Source organism: Cylas formicarius, unplaced genomic scaffold, assembly GCF_029955315.1.
Source record: "Cylas formicarius isolate icCylForm1 unplaced genomic scaffold, icCylForm1.1 PGA_scaffold_12__32_contigs__length_19106922, whole genome shotgun sequence".
NCBI lineage: Eukaryota > Metazoa > Arthropoda > Insecta > Coleoptera > Brentidae > Cylas > Cylas formicarius.
The window spans coordinates 12,060,361-12,081,625 of NW_026844225.1; the positions used below are offsets into that span (position 1 = coordinate 12,060,361).

The 21,265-nt window shown below is 33.3% G+C and overlaps 1 protein-coding gene across 1 annotated transcript; it reads right to left on the minus strand.

Moving 5' to 3' along the window:
* Nucleotides 1-462: 462 nt before the first annotated feature.
* LOC132695676 (uncharacterized) lies at nucleotides 463-21,229 on the minus strand. Its single transcript, XM_060660082.1, has 3 exons — nucleotides 21,140-21,229; nucleotides 19,253-19,519; nucleotides 463-945 (listed from the first exon to the last, which is right to left on the minus strand). Exons 1-3 carry the CDS (start codon nucleotides 21,219-21,221, stop codon nucleotides 500-502), a joined length of 795 nt encoding a protein of 264 aa, XP_060516065.1. The 5' UTR covers nucleotides 21,222-21,229; the 3' UTR covers nucleotides 463-499.
* Between the last annotated feature and the right edge of the window lie 36 nt (nucleotides 21,230-21,265).

Here is a 21,265-nt window from a genome sequence, read left to right on the forward strand (position 1 = left end):
TGTCGATTTAAAATAAAACAAATCTAAATTATTTTTTGGCATTTAAGCGACGCCGTATCGCTTTCAGTTTCCGATATTCCCATATACATCATCTTACGCTGGACACCCTGTACACTCAGAATATTGCGTTAACAAAATAAAGTTTTTATCATTCTAAAATTTCTCTAATCAAAATTTTTGTTACTCCATGATTATTATGAATAGTTAATTACTGCAATTTTTGCAGAGTTATATGTTAAATTTTATTTATTCCGATTTTCTTAATCGATAATATTAAATGATTAATTTCTCTAAAATATGGATTAGAGTTGGATTAAAAAAAGTTGTTTAGTATTTGGTGTACCAACTCTAGCAATGCCAAATATTTCTAAAATAAAAATGGACACGTAATTCACATGAGTCTCTTGATTTAATTACTACAATAAAAACTAATTTAATGTTGATATCATTAATTTACTTTGCCATGACTAGAAAAACAAATAATAAGTTCTAACGTTTATCAATCTTTCCCGAGATAGGCGACGAAATAATCGCCGTTCCTAAAGCGTTTTATTGATATCAGGCTCCTGTCCGGAGATTTATTTTGAATACGGTACAGGCTACGATGAAATATGATTTTCTTAGAAACCCCAAACTTGGCGCGGTTTAAAGCGATCGGATTTTCTCGGGCACTGTCGTCATAATCTTCATTAGTCTGGTCGATGGCGTCGAGAGGGTTGCCCGGAATGCCACCCCCGTCTTCCGGAGCCACGACCGCCACCCCCGAGACTCCCATTCTGACACAATCGAAGGACCATTCGACTAAAGTGATGTCTTCCCAGTTTGCTTCGGCATCAATGCACAGGTGAATATTCCTATTGGCGATGTAGATATTCGAGAATTGCACACAGAACTTAATGAATCGGAAACGGGGCAGACGAATGCACATCGGCGGTGGATTTTTACCTGAAACGAAAAAAATATCGGGCAACCTTCAAACTGGAAAGCTTTTCGCAAGAAGTTTGTGTATCATTTCGCCAGGCCGTCATCCGAAACACGCGAATTTAACGATGTCGCCATAATTGAATATTTGAAACGGAAACGCAAAATTGAATACTTAACGTTACATCGAACGGAAATGCATAAAACCGTTATTGTCAAACGATTTAATTTGAATGGCGGGTTGCGTTATTACGGTCTGAAATGTGAAGGTAAATATATTATGTTTTAGGCTTGTGCTACTACATTTTAAAGATTTTATTAGGATCAAGTGATCAATTGCTTTTGAATCGGATTATCCAAAGGTGGTCATTAAAGTTTCGGAATTTAAATTCAGGTAAAATTGTGGTCCGTAATAGAAAATAATTTTATACCTACATGTGTTTAATATTCTGTGGTTTGGTATACTACCTTGTTTAAGTTTAATAGTAATCATTCTTATTTCGTGTGTAATACAACGTGTGTTGAATCGTGTGCGAATTATGCAAAATATGTGCGAGTCTAGTGTATCTCAGAAGATGCTCCCGCCCAAATGTAGAAAACACTATTCTATTGAGACTAAGGAAGTTATAAACAATGTTTATTTGACTCTCATTTGAACGTGGTGCCAGCAAGCAAGCATCGTTAGAAGAAACGGCCACATTGACGAAAATTCCAACATCAACTGTATGGAAAATTGTGAATAATCCCATTTCAGCGAGGAAAAAAAGAAGCGATGCTGACATTTTCTCGAGTGTAGATGAAAGTGATCAAGATATAATAGGGCGTAAAATTTACCAGTTAAACGAGGAACAAAGCGTTCCTACATTAGATATCTTAATTAGGAGGCTTGAAAAACATGAAACCGGTGTTAAATGTGGCAGAACTACCTTATGGAGGTGAATTCAACACATGTGTTTTAGATTTAAAAAAATTGACAAAAGGCAAGTTTTAATGGAATCCTTTAGATTTCGGAAATGGCCAATTATTTACTTGGATGAAACCTGATTCGACACTTATGATACCCCGGAAAAGGGTTGGGTTGACTCAACTGATAAGTGTAAAACAAACGCGCCATCAAAAAGAGGTAAAGGAATAACTATTTTGCATGCTGGCTCTAAAGATGGTTGGATTCCAAATGGACTTTTTCTGTCTGCGAAAAATATTAAAGATTCTTGTCTGGATGACCATGACCACCGCTGATTTATTTGAAAGTTGGTTTAAAAACAAACTAGTTCCAAACATTCATCCTAATAGCGTCATTGTAATGGACAATGCAAGTTATCACAGTAGACAGTTGACTAAAACCCCTTCCTCATGTCACACAAAAGCAACAATCCAAAACTACATGTATGGTAACGACATTTATTTTCACGAAGATTATACCAAAAAACAATTAATTGAGGTTCTGCAAAGCTTGAACATACAAAACCTTGCCATATTGCAAATAATATAGAACAAATAATAATTAGAACTGGCGATGATAGCGATAGTGATACTGAAGTGATAGTGATTATCTTTTATTTGAAAAGCCATTTACTTCTTCCCTGGCGAAATAACTAAATTATAAAAATCAAGTGTAAATTTATGCGTTATATTAAGGTTCTTCTTTGATGCAGGTACATCATATATTTTTGTTATAATTTTATGCTTACATTTACTTAAAAAGTATTGTATTTAGATGTGGGTTAAGTATGAGTAGATTTAAGGCCAGACTTCGCTCATGTAATCTTGTTGTTGTTTTTGAACATTACTTTCAGCAAATCTTATTTCTCCTAGGTCTGTTACAGTCATAAATAGTGCCAGCTACCATTCAATAAAATCCAAGAAATACCCACCTCTTCATGAAAAAAAACCACTACATTATTAATTGAATTATGAAAACGCAAATTCAGATAGCTACGCTGCGAAAAGAGCTACCACAGATTGCAAGTTTGAATAAACCTCTTTGTACGAAAATATCACTATGAATTAAACCCCATAGAATTGGTATGGGCTCAAGTAAAATGGTTTGTTAGCAAGGTATAACACTACTTTTAAAATGAGGTATTTTGAAACATTCTGGCAAGAGGCAAAAAAGAGAGTTGATTGTGGAAAATGGTTTAAGTGCTTCGAACATGTCATTGAATTAAAAGAAAGAATATGGGAAGCTAGAAAACCCTGTAGAGTCCTTTTTTATTTTTCTAGACTCCGACAACTATAGTTCATCTGACTACTTGGAACATGATGACTAAAATTTAGTGAAGTTATAGTGCAGTGTGTCCAAGATAAGGATGTCTATCATAGGAATAATCGAGACCATAAGAGATACGAAGATGGTTAAATTAGAAAAAAAATGCAAAATTTAAAGGTGTTGTTGAGAAAACTAAAAAACTGACACTACTTCTGAAGATATGCAAAAAAAGGCGAAATTTTTGAGCTCTGCAATGTATAAAAATTTACATGACTCTAATAATGAGTGATTCAAGGTGTGTAGGTATTCAAAACTGGAATAAGGATTTTTTTTAAAACTATCGTTGCAATTTATCTAAAATTTTCGACCATGTTTAATGATCACTCATTGAAAATTTACAATGTATAACTCTTTCGCATTAAGAAACAAAGTATAATTTGTATCAATTTCTTTCATTACTCATCGTTATCGCGTTCAAAAATTAATAGAATAAATAAATAATGTAATTGCGATGTAGAATTTTTTGTTAACTAAAAAGTCTTTTTCAGCTGTTTGTTACATTTACAAAATAATTAGTTAGTACATTTTTAAGAAATTTAATTTGTAAAGTTATTATCGTACCATAAAAGAAAAAGAGTTAAAAACCCTTGAGTTAGAATTTGTTATAAATAACTAAAAAATAACTCGTAGTGTAATTAAATTCACAAATTTTTGCGAGCATAGAATAAAATATGTCCTCAAAAAGACGAGAAAGTTCCTTTTGATAGGTTTTCCGGTTACGGCAGTTATCGATTTCACGTCGATTTGCTGCACTTTTCGAAAATTTTGTGCGAGAAAAAACGACGCCAAACGTTCGTTAATTTGATTGACTTTATAATTACGGTTTCAAAAAAGTACCCTCGCAATTTTCACAAGCAAAGCCGAATGCAAATTCAAAAGCGTTTTGTGTAAATTTTCGCGGCGCCTGTTAGGGGGTGGGGGAGGGGGGCGCAGCAAACAAGTGAGCGATGTCAAACGCAAACGCCATACCCCATTTACAAATAGGCTAACTATTGAAAGTTAAATTAGTAACACCCTATCGACTTTAATTTAATTAACACGATTAACTTGATTGTTAGCCAGCGATCAATCACTTATCTAATTGCCTAAGTTACCTAAACTAATCTTAATGTTCCATCTCGATAAAAATTTTGGATAATGGTTTATGTAGCTAATACAGTGCATAGCAATATTGGGCTCATGGAAATTAAAAAGTGGAAAATGAGAAGAGCCTGAAACAAATTATAAGCTATTAACTTAAACACAAAAATTGAACCTCTATGGGTAAAGATAGTTTTAGCACTTACTTTCGTTAGTTATTAATTGGGCTAATAAGAATTAAGGTTCTTTAGACAATTAAAATTAATCATTACTTCCAATGTTTAACGCAGTTTTTGATTTAATTACGAAATATAAAAATTTCATCCTATTTGAAATTTTAATCACTTTTTATATTTGCCTTTCAGTCTTTGTTAGCGATTGTCGTGGGTTCTTAAAAAATATGTTTCCTGTTCTAAATTCTAATACAGTTGGGACGATTCTAATCTCAATTTTAACATGCAAGAAGTTCGACAGCATACGCAATGCAAAAATATTTTATTCCAAAATAAATTTAATCGCAAAAAAAATATTGGAGCAATTAGTTCACCAATCACAATCGTTTGTTTATATCTGCAACAATTTTGTAGGAATTTCAGTATGAGTTACCATTGGTCTCATAGATCTTTCAAGCAAAACCATCGATCACATATTGTCAGAAAAAAAAAGATTAAAACAGGTAAGAGAAAACGATGATTAGGATGATTAGTATTTTCCAAGTTAGTCAACCGCTGCGAGCAAACAAAATCAGTTAATTGTTATTGGAGGAAATACTCCAAGTACTTCAAACGTACTAATTCTAATGAATTTGGGAGATTTTTTTATATCAGGTATAAAAAAAATGCTTGTTCTCGAATTACATCCAAATAAACTAAATTTTCTAAGAAACAATCATTTAACCTATTGTTTTTGGGGGTACGAGGTCTTTTGGCGATCTTCAGTATTAATTTTAAAAAAATTGGGCTCTACACAGGGTGTTCCAAAAAATAACTAACCAAAAAATATTGGGTTAAAACTTAACCTTTAGAGAGATAACTATTGCGGAAAAATAAAGTCCTTATTTTTTGATACAATGACATTTTATTGAATTATTTACTGTTATAATAGCGCTTTCTTCGTATTCTTTCACTTTTTTTACAATTGGCGCTTGAGTTAGGTTGCCCATATCATTCTTCCTACAACGACTATAAAATAATGTTCTTTTTCGACGTTTAGGGTATGATTTTTTATTTATAAACGCTAAATTCCATGAAAAAAGTGTCTCAATAAACCTTGCAATTAATTTTTTATTCATGTCGTAAGTTTTTCCTTAAATTTAGTTTCATTATAAAACAAAACAAGTGAAAAATATGCAGAAAATGTGTTTTTCTACTCCCGTCTGTAAAATACCTAATTACACACCGTTCTAGCGTGCGCCAAGCGTCACTTTACGACGTCAGTTTCGTTTCCCACGGATCCGAGCCACTTCGAACATTTCCGGGATTTTACCGCACGGATTTGGGAGCAATCGGATGTTTTCGGAGATATCCCCCACGCTATAAATTTTGACGTTTGTCAATTCTGACGGTCATGTCAGTGAATGTATTCGTATTGTTTTGCGGAAATGTACCCAAAAACTAACGGTCGTAGAAAATAGTATATTATGCAACAAGTGCGGTAAACGACATTTGACTTACGAGTTTATTTGACACGAGCGGAGCGAGCGTTTAATAAACGAATGACTTAAAAAGTTTGCCAAACGTGTTGCATATTATCCTTTTTCTACGACAGTTAGTGTTCGGGTAAATTTTCGCAAAACATCACAAATACGTTCCCTGACCTGACGGTCAGAATCGACAAACGTCAAAATTCAAAGCGTGGAAAATATCTCCAAAACCATCCCATGGATGGAAAAATCCCGGAAATGTTCGAATCCGAAGCCGTGGGAAACGAAACTGACGTGGTAAAGTGGCATTTTACAGACGGGAGTAGAAAAAGTATAATATGCAACATGTTCAGCGAACTTTTTAAGTCACTCGTTTATTAAACACAGGTTCCGCTGCGCTCCGCTCGTGTCAAATAAATCTGTGAGTCAAATGCCGTTTACCGCACTTGTTGCATAATGTACTATTTTATAATACTCTTTTCGATTTTAATTAAAAACATAACAACTTAATTTTATCGCCGTATTAGGGCAATATTTTCCTAATGGTTTACTTTTGACCAAAGGTTTAACCACCCTTTATTTCTAACAAAACTTTGTTTTGAAAAACCTTGTACAATGTTACAATTATCTTGCATTTTTTTTATCGCCAAGTAAATAAGTCGAGTTTTAATTTATTCCACCCCATTTTATGTGTCTTCAGATCACTCAGAAGTTTTAATTAAAAACGATTAAATCGTAAAATGTCTTTCTTCCGGTTTGAGGGTGTCGCGGGGGAAGAAACCGAAAGTAGTAATTTTTATACCCCATTTCGAGGGGTTTTCGAATAGGTCCCCGGGGGTTTTACGGGATGTGCCACACCGTCGCTAACGACGAAGCACGTAACGCGAATGTAAACATCGCCTTGCTTTGTTTCTATTCATTTTAAGGATTAAAATATTAATGTTGTATCAATTCATGAACCAGAAATCGCCATTTCGGCGATAAACTTGAATCCGGCCAAACCCGATCCTAATTTGGGGGCTTAAGACCGCGCACTAGTTCGGTTAATCCTGGGAAATGCAAACCGAGGATAAGTTGCAACTGTATACAGAATAGTAAAGAAGTTTCGAGCAACAGACGAATGCATAAAGTCCGGATGTAACGTATTCATTACGCAGTGCGTCTATGAATAAATTCATAAAAATATGAAAACGCTGCTCGAATTTTCTCAGCGGCATCTACGACTAGGATCGTAAAAAAATAATAACTTACGTTTGACCAAACGTTGGAAACAAAACCGTGAACGAACCATTTCGTATGGAAAATCATCTGCTCAATTGCGACATTAAATGCATTTAACATTATTTTGTTTAGATTATTACAATAAAATATAATTCGCGTTTACATTAATTCATTCTGGCGAACAATCAAAATTTATTAAGCGCGATAATGTTAAGCGGTTTATAAAACGAATTATTGAAACGAACAGTTTTAATATAACGTTTGCGATACGAAAAATGTATGTATACATTTCGTCGAGTAATTTAAATCGAAAAATAACGAAAATGAAAGTATAGAATGTTTTCCTCGCAGTCTCATTATCGCGGCAAACGCCAGCTTTTAATTTTTTTTGACAATTTAAATAACTATATGCCACAATTCTTTTTAACCAGTAATAAATAGTATCTTCAGTATATACTCATTTAAAAATAAAAAAAAATGTTGCCACTGTTTCGTTAATTTTCTTAAATAAAAATTGAAGTATTTTATACTAATATCCATTTCATAGCAAAATTTCGAAGTAACAATTTACGGCTAAGATAATACATAAATATGTAATTATAAAGTGCAACATGGTTTTATAACAATGTAATTGCATCTTCAAACTTAAGTTATGTGTTTTTACAATTTTCTATGGAGTACATTTACATAATTCGTAGGCACCTTTTGTGTTCTGCCATGATATGTTTTATGTCTTTTTACTAACGGGTGATTCAATAAGAGTTTCCACATTACAATCTGAAATATTTTTGAAACGCCACTGTATTTGTTTATTATCATATGAGATTTCTAACCTCAAAACATAAACAAAATAAGCCTATTATGAAAATGATCGATCAAGAAAAAGTGCATTTCGGGCTCTACGTGAATTTTTCGGCGCTCAAAATCGACCAACTAACCTCAAAGTCCCTCAACGTGCTCGTGCAGGTCGGTCAGATCAAAATAGTGCCATTGTTCGCGAAAGTGTAGCCGAAGATCCAAACACATCGATGGGAGCAAGTGGGCCTTACGTATTCAACCACACATCGAATTTTAACAAAAGACTTGCATCTACACCCACATAAAGTCCAAATAACTCAGAAGTTGAAGCCTCGAGATCATCAACAGCGCCGCGTGTTTGCAGAATGGATACGAGAACAAGGGGTTCATTTTTCAACGAAAATCATTTATAGCGATGAGGCACATTTTCACGTTGGTGGCTTTGTAAACAAACACAATGCTTTTGGGGATTAGAAAATCCAAGAGAGATTGTTCAAAAAGCAATGCATCCTCCAAAAGTGACTGTTTGGTGCGGACGAATAATTGGCCCTTTTTTTTTTCGAGTATAATGCGGAGAACGCTGTTACGGTTAATGGTGTTTGCTATCGAAACATGATATCTGATTTTTTCTGAGAGCAGTTGGAAGGTATGGACATTGAAGATTTGTGGTTCCAACAGGATGGAGCCACTTGTCACACATCCAGAGAAACGATGCAATTGCTGCGGGGCAAGTTTCCTGGTCGGATTATCTCACGTAACGGCGATATCAATTGGCCGCCGCGATCATGTGATCTAAAAAGCAGAGCAAAATGACATCATCTTTCATACCAAATTGTAATACACTAATCTAAAATGGCAAATAAAAATGTTTGTATATTTTTATATTCTTTCGAGTTTTTTTTTATTATTTTAATGTGGAAACCCTTATTGAATCACCCTTTATAATCAATAAGAATACCAATTTCTGATTGAATATTGCCCCGGTATTTTTATGTTTTGAAATGAAAACGCAATAGCAACAGCTTAAGTAATTTATCAATTCACAGCAAAATAATTAAAATAGAAATTCTATTTTACTTATGCTGTTGCTATAGCGTTCCATAACAGGGTTGTAGCTAACCACGGTTGTTGGGACTGGTCAATTGACCACTTCATAATTCACTAGTGAAATTCGATCAAAATATTTTAAATGACCTATTGCAAGAGTTTTTTTGCTGTACTGATTTTTTCCAGCTGTCAATTGTCAATGTTATTAATTACATTTTTTATCAAATTTATAATACTGGGAGTTACAAGTAGAAGTAACATTTTCTGCTCTGATCGTCGGTTTTACTTGATTCCACAAATATTCTATGGGGTTAAACATTCAATTATCGCATACATATTGTTTTTTAATTGCATATGAATTTAGGACTTCCACAAGTTGTGCATTTTTGTAACTGAATTCAAAATAAATATCATTTTGTAAGAAATATTTCTGGATTTTAGTTTTTGAACTTGATGAGGCTGGTAATGACACTGTTATCGGGAATATTTATTAAAAGAAACCAATTTTCAAAAAGTTCGGCACTCGTATCCTCATGATAATCTAAGCTAAAATCCTTAATATTCACAACTTCGCTTTGATGAAGACAATATTTATATAAAATATTTAAATATATTAATTATTATTAAATATATTTTAATATATTTTAATATATTTAATATATTTTCCTTCTTATTAGGTCCTAATCACTACGTTTATTCCTTATTGGCGTTTTCGTAAGTAGACAGGTTAGTACTGATTAAAGTTTAATACACAGTTTTCACAACCCTGTTCAAGGAATACCCAAGGAATCCCAATAAAAATATCGACTCCATCTAATTCCCGGAATTTAATTGAATTTATAAAATTATTTCGGTCAATTGACACAAAAAAAAACTTAACCAGTTAATTCCACGACGCTGCTAACCACATCCATTAACTTCTTTTGGAAGCTTCTTTGGTATAACACAGAATCGCTATTAAAAAGGTTTTTTCATATAGAATAAAAACATGATTCGTGGTGTATTAAGTTTTAATATTCTATTAACAGCATTATAAACCTAAAATTATATAACACAGAAAAATGGCTGCCACCACACCGACCGATTTTTAGCGGCATCGCGCGGCTAGTGGACACATGACCCGATTGGCTAATGTGATAGGTAAAATTTGGCAGGGTTCATTTTAAAATCAGATTTACAAGGAATTTTTGCATTAATAAAGTAACAATACATTTAAGAAGTATATTTAGTTTTTTGTGTAATTTGTATTTTCTACTTTTCTTAATTTTAACAAATAAACGGGTAACATTAAAAAGTTTGTTATGCCTATCTGTCGGTCAACATGTTTTAACCAATATCCTTTCCATTCTCACAAAAGAAATATGACTCGTATTAGATCTAATTAATTATTATTTTAACAAATAAAAGAGAAAAATCACGAATCTTATCTAAAATTCTTTATATTAATTCCACACTTGCTTATGTTTCTGGTATTATATACAATACCATCCAAAAATCAAATAAAATGAAACAGACATTCCATAAAGACATAAAAAGAAGACAGCCTCAGAAAATAAATCCATTATTCTGTGTGACTTTGTTCGTATTGTTAAGGCGCTTTTGCTTTTTTTGTAGATATAAGTAGGGCTTATAGGGTTATCAGCCGCTAACAATGTAAGTGAAATAAATATCAAAACGAGAGTGCATCGCAAGTTTAACAGTGTAGAAACAGAATCATTTTAATTGTAATATAATAATTGAAGATATATTCGAATTTATTTTTGTCAACAATATAATTTTTTTCACGTGCAAATGTAATTTCCGGCAATAACAATAAAAAGGAATTTTTGGATATCGTCTTGTAATAAAATTTTCATCCCCACTAGTTTAGTTTCCGCCGGTGTAATGGCAATTTATTAAGTTAGTTAATTCCTTGGGCGGTTGTTCCGAATTTGGCGTGGAATTTTATTTGGAAAGGTCCGTTGGGATTAAGAAAATCACTCGTTCTTAAACCCCCGTTCCTACTTAATCACATGCTTTAATCAAAGCCAGGCGTTGCTTTTGTGTTAAGTCTTTTTGGACGTTAATAATTTTCCAGAGTTAATATTTTAATGCAACAACGTACGTGTATTTTTCACACACAACTCCCTGTTCCGTTTGACCCCTTGTGTTATATCGGTTTAAATCATTTGGACGTTTTTAGACACTGACAGTTGCACGTCCATACTTCTGTTAGCGTGACACGTAAAGTTCAAGTGCCCTTAACAACTGTCACTGTTGGAGGCATCCGTTTATACTGCGATGAAATTAAAAAAAGTGCGCTATGGCTCTTCGAAAATATAATTGCATTTCCAGTGGCAGGTTACCTTTTAATTTATTACGCAATTTTGTTGGCCAGCCAACGGCGTGAGACGAAAGAAATGGAAATTTGAACTAATCGACGACTGTTACCATTTTCATTTGTTTTGAACAAAGTACTTGAAATCTAACACAACCTCCTCGTAGATATGATACAAAACTTAACTAACTGTTGTAGATCTTCTAGCTAAACGTAAAGGCAAAAACCCTTCAGCGGTATCAGTGGAAAAAAAAACCGCCTTTTCAATTTTCTTTTACATAACAATGGCGTGATGTCTGGAGAAATTTCCGCAGCATATTTAATGCCTAAAGTTTACCCCTTGACTTTTTAAAGTTCCCGACATTATCATAGCTTTTTCTTTGGAAATTTTATGTGTGCCCTCTGTCGCGCACCTGCATTCATATGAAACTAAAAGTTCCTGTTCCGGAGAGTAAAATAAATGAAACGGCTACAATGGCATATTTGAACTTCCGTCTTCGCCATGGTCTTAATATAACAGTGCAGAATGTTTTGATCAAACTATCAACTAGCCGTACGTGGACACACTTTTGGGAATTATTTCGCTTTCCGCTTCCCTGCTTCTTAAAGTCAAAAACCGTTTTTGGAAAATATTTCACATAAAATTCAATTTTTTGCACTCTGTATAAAACTGTTTGAGAGAAATTTCGATTAATGTAATAATAATGATAATAACAGGGCTTTATTAACCAATCGTTACAAGCAAAGTTAAATCGATAGCAATATAAATATGAGGTGGCAATTAAAAGCAAAATGGATCCAAGTGCACATTTTTTACTGAATATTTTCGGTAAGTGTCATTAGGTCTATTATTTTTGGCTGAAATAATTAAATAATAATTTTCCTCTATATACTTAAATATTATAATGATTTAAAAGAAAACATTAAAATATAATAAAAGCTCAAATATTATTCGGGGCTATTGGTTTCTTTTTACTGATATTCTCATCAACAACATTTTAAAAAATTGTTCCTAGTAGATAAATTTTTCCCTTGTCGCCAAAAAAGTAACCAAATCTGCTGACTGAATTAGGTTCAACATTTATTTTATTCATGCTAGCATAAACTTCTAGAATCATATGGATGGCAGACTACTGAAAAGAACATCTTTTTGTATATCACTTTAATTATTTCATCATAATAAACCCTTGTTATGTTTGTATGTATTACATATTATTTTTACGAAAAAAGGCATATATGACCCAAAAGAGATCATATGACTAAAATGTTTTGGTATCCCATGGCATACATAATTCTGATTTTCCGTTTTTAAGCCAATTTTACACATCCCTTAACAAAAATCTATGTCGTACTCGACTATAGAGCCTATACGCAGTTAATGAGCAGTTCATTTGTAAACCTTTTGAAACCAAACGACGAAAATGTTGGAAATAAAATGAATAAAAACTTATCCGTTCGTGAAATTTCAACAGGCTGTGAAACAGGATTGTTGCGAACTCGAATATGAAGCTCCACAAAAGACTTAATAATATTTAAGCATTTAATGCGATTTTTTGAAGCAATTTCGTTCAGTTTTCTTTACTCGTTTCGCTATTTACACTATCGATTCGAATTTTAGAAATATACATCGAAGCTTCAATTGAATTTTTACTGTTTTCTTTTATATTTGAGAGAAACTCGGATTGCGAATGGTAACAGTTGGCAGTCGTTATTAGCTACATAAATAGCAAAGATAACAAACGGGTAGTCAGTCGGCACTAATTTTATTTATTCCTTCGAACTCTCTTGATGTAGATCGGTACCTATTTTCCGTGATTATATCGTCTAACTAACCAAAACGGCGTTAATTGAGCAATGTCCTGTTTAACATTGAGCACACTAAGACGATTACATAATTAATCAGCTACTAACTCCCTTCCTCCTATAGAGATTACGATCAATTGATTTGGAGTAAAGTAAGGATTCTAATCAATGACGTCGTTTTGGGAGGTATAAAATGTACAAATATACAATGAGCGATTCGTTTATATGTATGTGTATAACAATTATTATTTCCAATATCAGTGTCGGAGATATATGGAATTTTGTTTATATTTATATTTTCTGGACGCCAACGAAACTCGTATCGTTTTGTTGCTCTCAACTTTGATTGAATCCTTTCTATTGAAAACCGAAATTTTGTCTTAAATTTGCTTGGTAGAAAACAAAAACAGAATATTTTTAATTGACAGGATTTTTTAATGGCAACAAGTGTTTCCTTAGAATGTTATTATTATAACAATTATCTACTTTTCTTTTGCATTTTACGACCTGTTTTGTGTTCATTTAAAGTCTCCTCGATAAATATGAAAAAATGAAAAAGCAAATAAATACAAATAATTCCGGATTCGTGTATATTATTCGGATTTATCTACTCCGCATTGATTTGTAAGCTGAAATATTTGTGAGAATATTTTTAATTGAAAGGATATTTTAATGTCAACAGCTGTTTCCTTAGAATGTTATTGTGTGTTTATTTAAAGTCTCCTCAATCAATATGAAAAAATGGAAAAAAAACGCTATATAAATCCGCCTCAAACAAAAATACAAACATTTCCAGATTCGTGTATATTATTCGGATTTATCTACTCCGTATTGATTTTTGAGCTGAAATATGACAGCCATAAAATTATTGGCTATAAGAATATTTTTAATTGAAACAATTTTTTAATTTCAACAGGTGTTTCCTTAGAATGTTATTGCTATAACAATTATCTGCTTTTCTTTTGCATTTTACTACCCTTTTTGCGTTCATTTGAAATCTCCTCGATCAATATGAAAAAATGGAAAGAAAAACGCTATATAAATCCACCGCAAATATATAAATACAAATATATCCAGATTCGTGTATTTTATTCGGATTTATCTACTACGTATTGATTTTTGCGCTGAAACATGACAGTCATCAAATTATGAGCTATAAGAATATTTTTAATTGAAACAATTTTTTAGTGTCAACAGGTGTTTCCTTAGAATGTTATTACTATAACAATTATCTGCTTTTATTTTATATTTTACGACCCATTTTGTGTTCATTTAAAGTCTCCTAGATCTATATGAAAAAATAGAAATAAAAACGTTATATAAATCCACCGCAAATATATAAATACAAATATATCCAGCTACTCCGTATTGATTTTTGCGCTGAAATATGACAGCCATAAAATTATTGGCTATAAGAATATTTTTAATTGACACAATTTTTTAATGCCTACAGGTGTTTCCTTAGAATTTTATTGCTATAACAATTATCTGCTTTTCTTTTACATTTTGCGACCCATTTTGTGTTCACTTAAAGTCTCCTCGATCAATATGAAAAAATGGAAAGAAAAACGCTATATAAATCCACCTCAAATAAATAAATACAAATATATCCAGATTCGTGTATATTATTCGGATTTATCTACTCCGTATTGATTTTAGAGCTGAAATATGACAGGCATAAAATTATTGGCTATCAGAATATTTTTAATTGAAAGGATTTTTTAATATCAACAAGTGTTTCCTTAGAATGTTATTACTATAACAATTATCTGCTTTTCTTTTACATTTTGCGACTCATTTTGTAGTCATTTAAAGTCTCCCCGATCAATATGAAAAAATTGAAAGAAAAACGCTATATAAATCCACCGCAAATATATAAATACAAATATATCCAGATTCGTGTATATTATTCGGATTTATCTACTCCGTATTGATTTTTGCGCTGAAATATGACAGCCATAAAATACAAGCTGCCTGGAGGATGCTGCCTAGTGCGTGAGATATGATAATCCCCAAAGTTTATATTTCAACATATTTCTACGCGATAAAAAGCGTCATAGACTGCCGCTGCATGGTCAATAAAAATATCTCTTGTTTCTCATGTTAAGTGTAATAATTACGGACGCGAATATCGAATAACAAATGTACGCGAAAACAGAATTTAAAGGGGATGGATAGACGTAGAGGAGAGAGTTTAAAGATCAAAGATAACTTTGAATTAAATGGCATTTTATCAAAGCATTCTTCAAATAATATTGTCAAAGCTCGACCCTTAATAGCGACTCTAGGGCTCTAAATCTTAATTTAATTCCGTTTCTGGACACACCTTCGTTACGATTTGGGTTGCGACATTTGCAATTTATTAACGTGGTCTGACAAACTACCGATGAGATGATTTAAATCTTAGTTCGGACAAAATGAGTTTCGGAGATCGCGTTGAGTATCACGTAATTTTACATGGCTTTAAGTTAAGTTGATGGTTTTTGGGAATTGGTTGGCAAACTGTAAACAGCCGAGCATATCCGCTGAATTATTTATATTAGAAGAAATTGGTAATATAAAAAATGTGGTATACTCAAAAAGGCTTCAAAAATAGTTCAAATCAATCAAAAAATGCTGCGACACCCAAAACGTTGATACTGTTGAATACAAAATGAATAAGGTTAGAACAAATATTCATATCATTAAGATAACTTTTTCTTTTTCCCTAGTAATTTTACGCATATCAAATCAAATGTTATACAACAATTATTTAAAAGCAAATTTTCGATAACCAACATAGAGCATTTAATATAATATAAATATAATAATATAAAAGGATAACCAAAAAACCTATAACCAAATAATTGTTTCTTTTTTTTCTCTGGTTAATATGATTGCCTGCCTGGTAATATTATTATATTTTTATTTCAATGAGAAACATACTACTAGATATGTTATTATACTTTTTAGTTAGTTTCCAATATTATAAAATTTAAGTAGGTTTTGGTTCTCAATTTGTTGTAAAATTAAAATAGGATTTGATCGGTTTTTGTTCAGTAGACAATTTAAATCATGCATGCATTACATGCGTTATAAGTTTAACAGTTATGTGCTATGTGAAAGGTATTATTTCTTTTTATTTTTCGTTCCGTAATTTCTCTTACAAATTCCGTTTATTTTAAGCCTTTTTCAATATATTTACATTTTTAACTCACTGTGTAACCCTATGTATATCAGTATGTTATTAAAAATATCAGTTTTAAATGAACTCACAAAATAGTGATTGAATACTGAAAAAGAAAGAGGACTTTTAAGAACAAAAGAAAAACAACCCATTGTGTTTTCCATTGCTAATTTAATAATTATTACAAAAAACGCAAACTTAAAGTAGATGTTCTGCGTCGCCACCAGGCACTTCGATACATTTGTAATTCGTTTAATGAAGGATTGTCTTATTTTAAATATCAGTTTTTGATTCGGAACTCATTAATAACACCCTGAATTTTATGCTAATGTTCTTCACGACTGTTTATTTAGTCTTTGTAAACCAATGTTGTAATATATCCCCAAAAACAAAAGTCCATTATCCAATTAATAATTACAGGAATACAGATATTAAAAAATAATACCTTATTTACTTGCCAGAAAATGGCCGTATCTTATCCGAAATTAAAATTCATCGCAGCTTCGAAAACAATAGTAGTTGTATGTTGTGGTAATATTACTGTTTTTTTTTATTAAGTTGAATTTTTGTTGAGTCTATTTTGCATAATGTATACGAAGGAGAAAAAAGTTGACCTATTAGAATGTTAGATCGCCAATAACAAAGTCCAGCTCTTGCTCTCAGAAATATAGAGCCAACTCTCCCCATAATCGATTGCCAGGAAAAAAAATGTTTGCCAAAATATACCAGCAGACTAGCAGTTTCGAACAAATGGTAGTGTTTTAGTGAAACAAAGTAGAAGCCGAACGGTTTTGGATGAAAATATACAGCTAGATATTTTTGCATTGTGAAAATATTCCAGAGTCCTTCAACCGCCATGCCGTTTCAGATTAAGAGTTATAAGCCATTTAAATTTACATTAGTACAAAAGCTACAAGAAGCAGCAATTTTTCAATATAATGATGGATAGATATATCATAACATATTTCAAAATATAATTTGGACCGATGAATTAATATTTACAACGACTGCGGTGTTATTTAATAGAAAAATTACGCATTATTGGATTTCAGCAATTAAAAAAATGTGTTTTTGAAGCAAACAAGCAGGGTCGAAGATCCGTGAAAGTATGGTGCGCAATCTAGAGATCTAGAATTTTCGGTCTCATATTTTACCAACATAATTTAACATCCGTACAATATTTAAACTTATTAAGAAACGAAGTTTGGTCACTTATACGAGGTGTGCTCAAAAAGTATCGCGAATTTTGTGTTTTTTCAAAAATTATTTATTTATTCATGAATATCTATTTTGTCCCCTTCAAAGTAATCCCCATGAGATATTATACACTTGTGCCAACGGTTTTTCCAATCTTCGAAGCACTTCAAAAAATCATTTTTTTTTTATCTTCTTCAGTTCCTCCTTCGATGCCGTCTTAATCTCGTCAAGAGAAGCGTAACGTCGTCCTTTCATGGGCCTCTTCAGTTTAGGAAACAAGAAAAAGTCACAGGGGGCCAGATCTGGGGAATACGGTGGCTGCGGCATCATTAGTGTGTTGTTTTTGGCCAAAAAGTCGCGCACAAGCAACGATGTGTGAGCAGGGGCGTTATCGTGGTGCAAAAGTCAATTTTTGTTCTTCCACAAATCCGGCCGTTTCTGGCGGATTGCTTCGCGCAAATTGCGCATAACTTGCAGGTAATATTCCTTATTGACCGTTCTTCCCTGTGGCAAGAACTCATGATGCACCACGCCCCTGCAATCGAAGAAAACTGTCAGCAAAACTTTCACATTCGACCGAACTTGGCGCGCTTTTTTCGGTCTTGGTTCCTGCGGCAGCTTCCATTGAGATGATTGAGCTTTGGTTTCCACGATTCGTCACCAGTTATGACCCTCTGGAGCAAATTTGGGTCGTCGCGGACGGAGTTTAACATTTCATTAGCAATGTTCATGCGATGCTGTTTTTGGTCACAATTGAGCAATTTTGGTACGAATTTCGCGGCGACCCGTCTCATGCCCAAATCATTGATAAAAATCGAATGGCACGAGCCGATCGATATGTTTAGGTCCTCAGCAACGTCTCTAACGGTGATTCGACGATTGGCCAATACCATTTTCTCCACTTCATTAATTTTTTCGTCTGTTGTTGAAGTGCTCGGGCGTCCGGCACGCTGTTTGTCGTTCACATCATCTCGGCCTTCTGAGAACATTTTGTACCACCGATAAACGCTGCTTCGGTCCAAGGTAGCTTCTCCGTATGCCACAGTCAACATTCGGAATGCATCCGCGCACTTAATTTCGTTTTTCACACAAAATTTGATACAGGTTCTTTGATCAATTTTTTTGAATAGGTAAAAATCGAAGACGATCCAAAACACGTGCAAGCAAAGCAGCTGTCAACAATTAAATGAACATTCAAAATGGCCGATCTTGTCGGCATAAATGAGAGACATGAGTACCAACATAACGCCACAAAAAATTCGAAATTCGAATATACATAACCCGCGAAAATTCAAAATTCGCGATACTTTTTGAACACACCTCGTACATAATAATATTCGCCAAAAAGATCATCCTAATTTAATTTGGCAGCAAGATGGCGCTCCTTACCATCGAAGTACGTTTTTTAAACGAAAATTTGACACTGTAGTTTGAACAAAACGGAAGCATCTCCCGGCCAGCGAGGGTCCATATTTGACCTCGATGGACTTTTTTTGTAGGGCACTTTGAAAGATATGGTTTACAAAGATAAAATTCCCCGGTAGGTTTCGAGATAAGGAATAGGCCCAATTAAATGGGTCACCCTGTACGTGTTTGTGTTGTATGGGTTAAAATAAATGGTGAGGAAAATTATTAAAAAAACAACCCTTCGACCAATACATAAACCCCACAAAGTAATGTTGTTTCTTACTTCTTCTAGTCAGTATCATCCACCGGTAATATCAGCCATATAAAATCAAATGGTGAGCAAAATAAACCCCGCAAAGTGATACTAATAACATATTTACAAACCTGATATCGTATTCTTATAAAGGGGCTTCCCATTCAAATTTATGGCAGCGCTGACATGAAACTCTTCCAGATCGAGGGTCAAATTCATGCATACTTTTTGGTTGAGTCGATCCAAAATATAACCTGTGCAGCATCCGCATTCCCACCCGGAACAGGAACACGGGACTCGGAAACCCTGTAGAAACGGCTTTCGGGTGGTGGTTGATAAAATTTGGGTTGACAGGGGAGAGACGCTTTGAATCGCTTCTGTCGCATTTTCCGCTGAAACTGTTATTATATTGCGTCTTAGATTTTTCGATAAAGTCTGGAAGTTTTTTCTTCGTGCGGTATGTAAAATAATTTTTTATCGCGATTCGGGCGAAAGTTTGGGGTTTTATGCGACGGAAAATTGTGGTCGTGGCATAAAATGTTCGATTGTATCCCGTTTCTACAACAGATACTTTTATCTAACGAGCCCGTTATAGGCGTGTTTATCTTTTAGCTCGTTAACAGCACAATTTTCAGAACAACCTGGGTTTTCAACTCTTGCCAAACATACACAAATGTAATATATATTGTTACGCTGCCGATAAAGCACTATTCTACAAAAAGATGCATTTCCTGCATAAACTTTTCTGTTTACTTTAGAGAACATGAAACACAATACATAAAACAAAAGCCCCCTTTTGTCGGTTTTAATGTATGCGCTTTTTGTATATTAAAAATGTCTGTTTCATTCTGTTTTCGCACACCAATCCGATCTATTTTGTATCAGGGTTTTGTTTTATTCCCTTTGATGATGAAATTCTTTTGAATCCACTTGTGATACTAGTTAGAGAATACATATTCCGACTATTCAGTTCGCAATTTTTTTATCAATCCGCTTTAGAGCGAGTAACGTCATGTTCCAGTTAGCGGCCCTTTTTATTTTATAATTGGTTTAGCCATTTTGATAAACAAACCGCCTTTTTTTCGCTTTTGGCTTATGGAAACCAACCCATTAACAGGAATAGCCAGTAAGAGTCGTCCATTCTTAATTAAAAATATAAATGCTATCCAATTTTTTTTTGGAAAAAGTTTTACATCATCTAAACATTTTTTTCAAAAATCACCAAACCCAAAAGTATGTAGAAAATACAGACTCATCTTTGGCGGATGGTTACATTGCTTTCTCAATAAAACCATAGTTGACCACAAATACCTTGAATTTGACGTTTGTCAATTCTGACGGCCATGTCAGTGAATGTATTCGTGTTGTTTGGCAAAAATATACCCAAAAATTTACGGTCGTAGAAAAAGTATAGTATGCAACAACTCAAATGCCATTTACCACACTTGTTGCATAATATACTATTACCGGGTTACCTGATCATGGGAAAATTGTAATTGAAACTTTTAACCTAGTTTTTTCAAATAGCATCCTAGTAGGAACAAACACTTTTTAAGACCGGTACTTTTTGTGCAACATTATGACACCAAATTTTCAAAATTTCTTAAAAAATAAGCTCACAAGAAGGAAAAAACCAGATAAGTAAATACATTTTTATAAAAACAAAATATTACTTAGGTGGCTTTGTTTCTATTCATTATTACTTGTCAAGTCGGTAATATTACAAATGCAGAAGAAACTCTCATGCAGTGGAAAGAAAAAAACATTTGTATTTAAAAAAAAAATAAAATTCAAGGGAGAGTTTCCCATTTTGTTTATATTTTTTCTCCTGCGCTTTTTTTATAGTACATATTTTTTTCTGTGACCGCAATAAAAAGGCATAAGATTTGTTCTTTGTAGAAAGCTGCAATCAAAGCCATTTAACCCATCGTTAGCTTAATTTGTTCTTTGTAAATTTATTTTATCGCTTTAATAGACGTTTAGTTGTGTGCGAAATAGAGTAATAAAATTATACTTACCATGCAAAATTCCGAAACCGTTTATAAGCGCGACACTTAGAGCCACGAGACCACGTAAACTGCGGTCTGGTGTCATCTTCATTAAGTGAACTTGATAATAACCGACTGTTCACCGAACTAAACGGT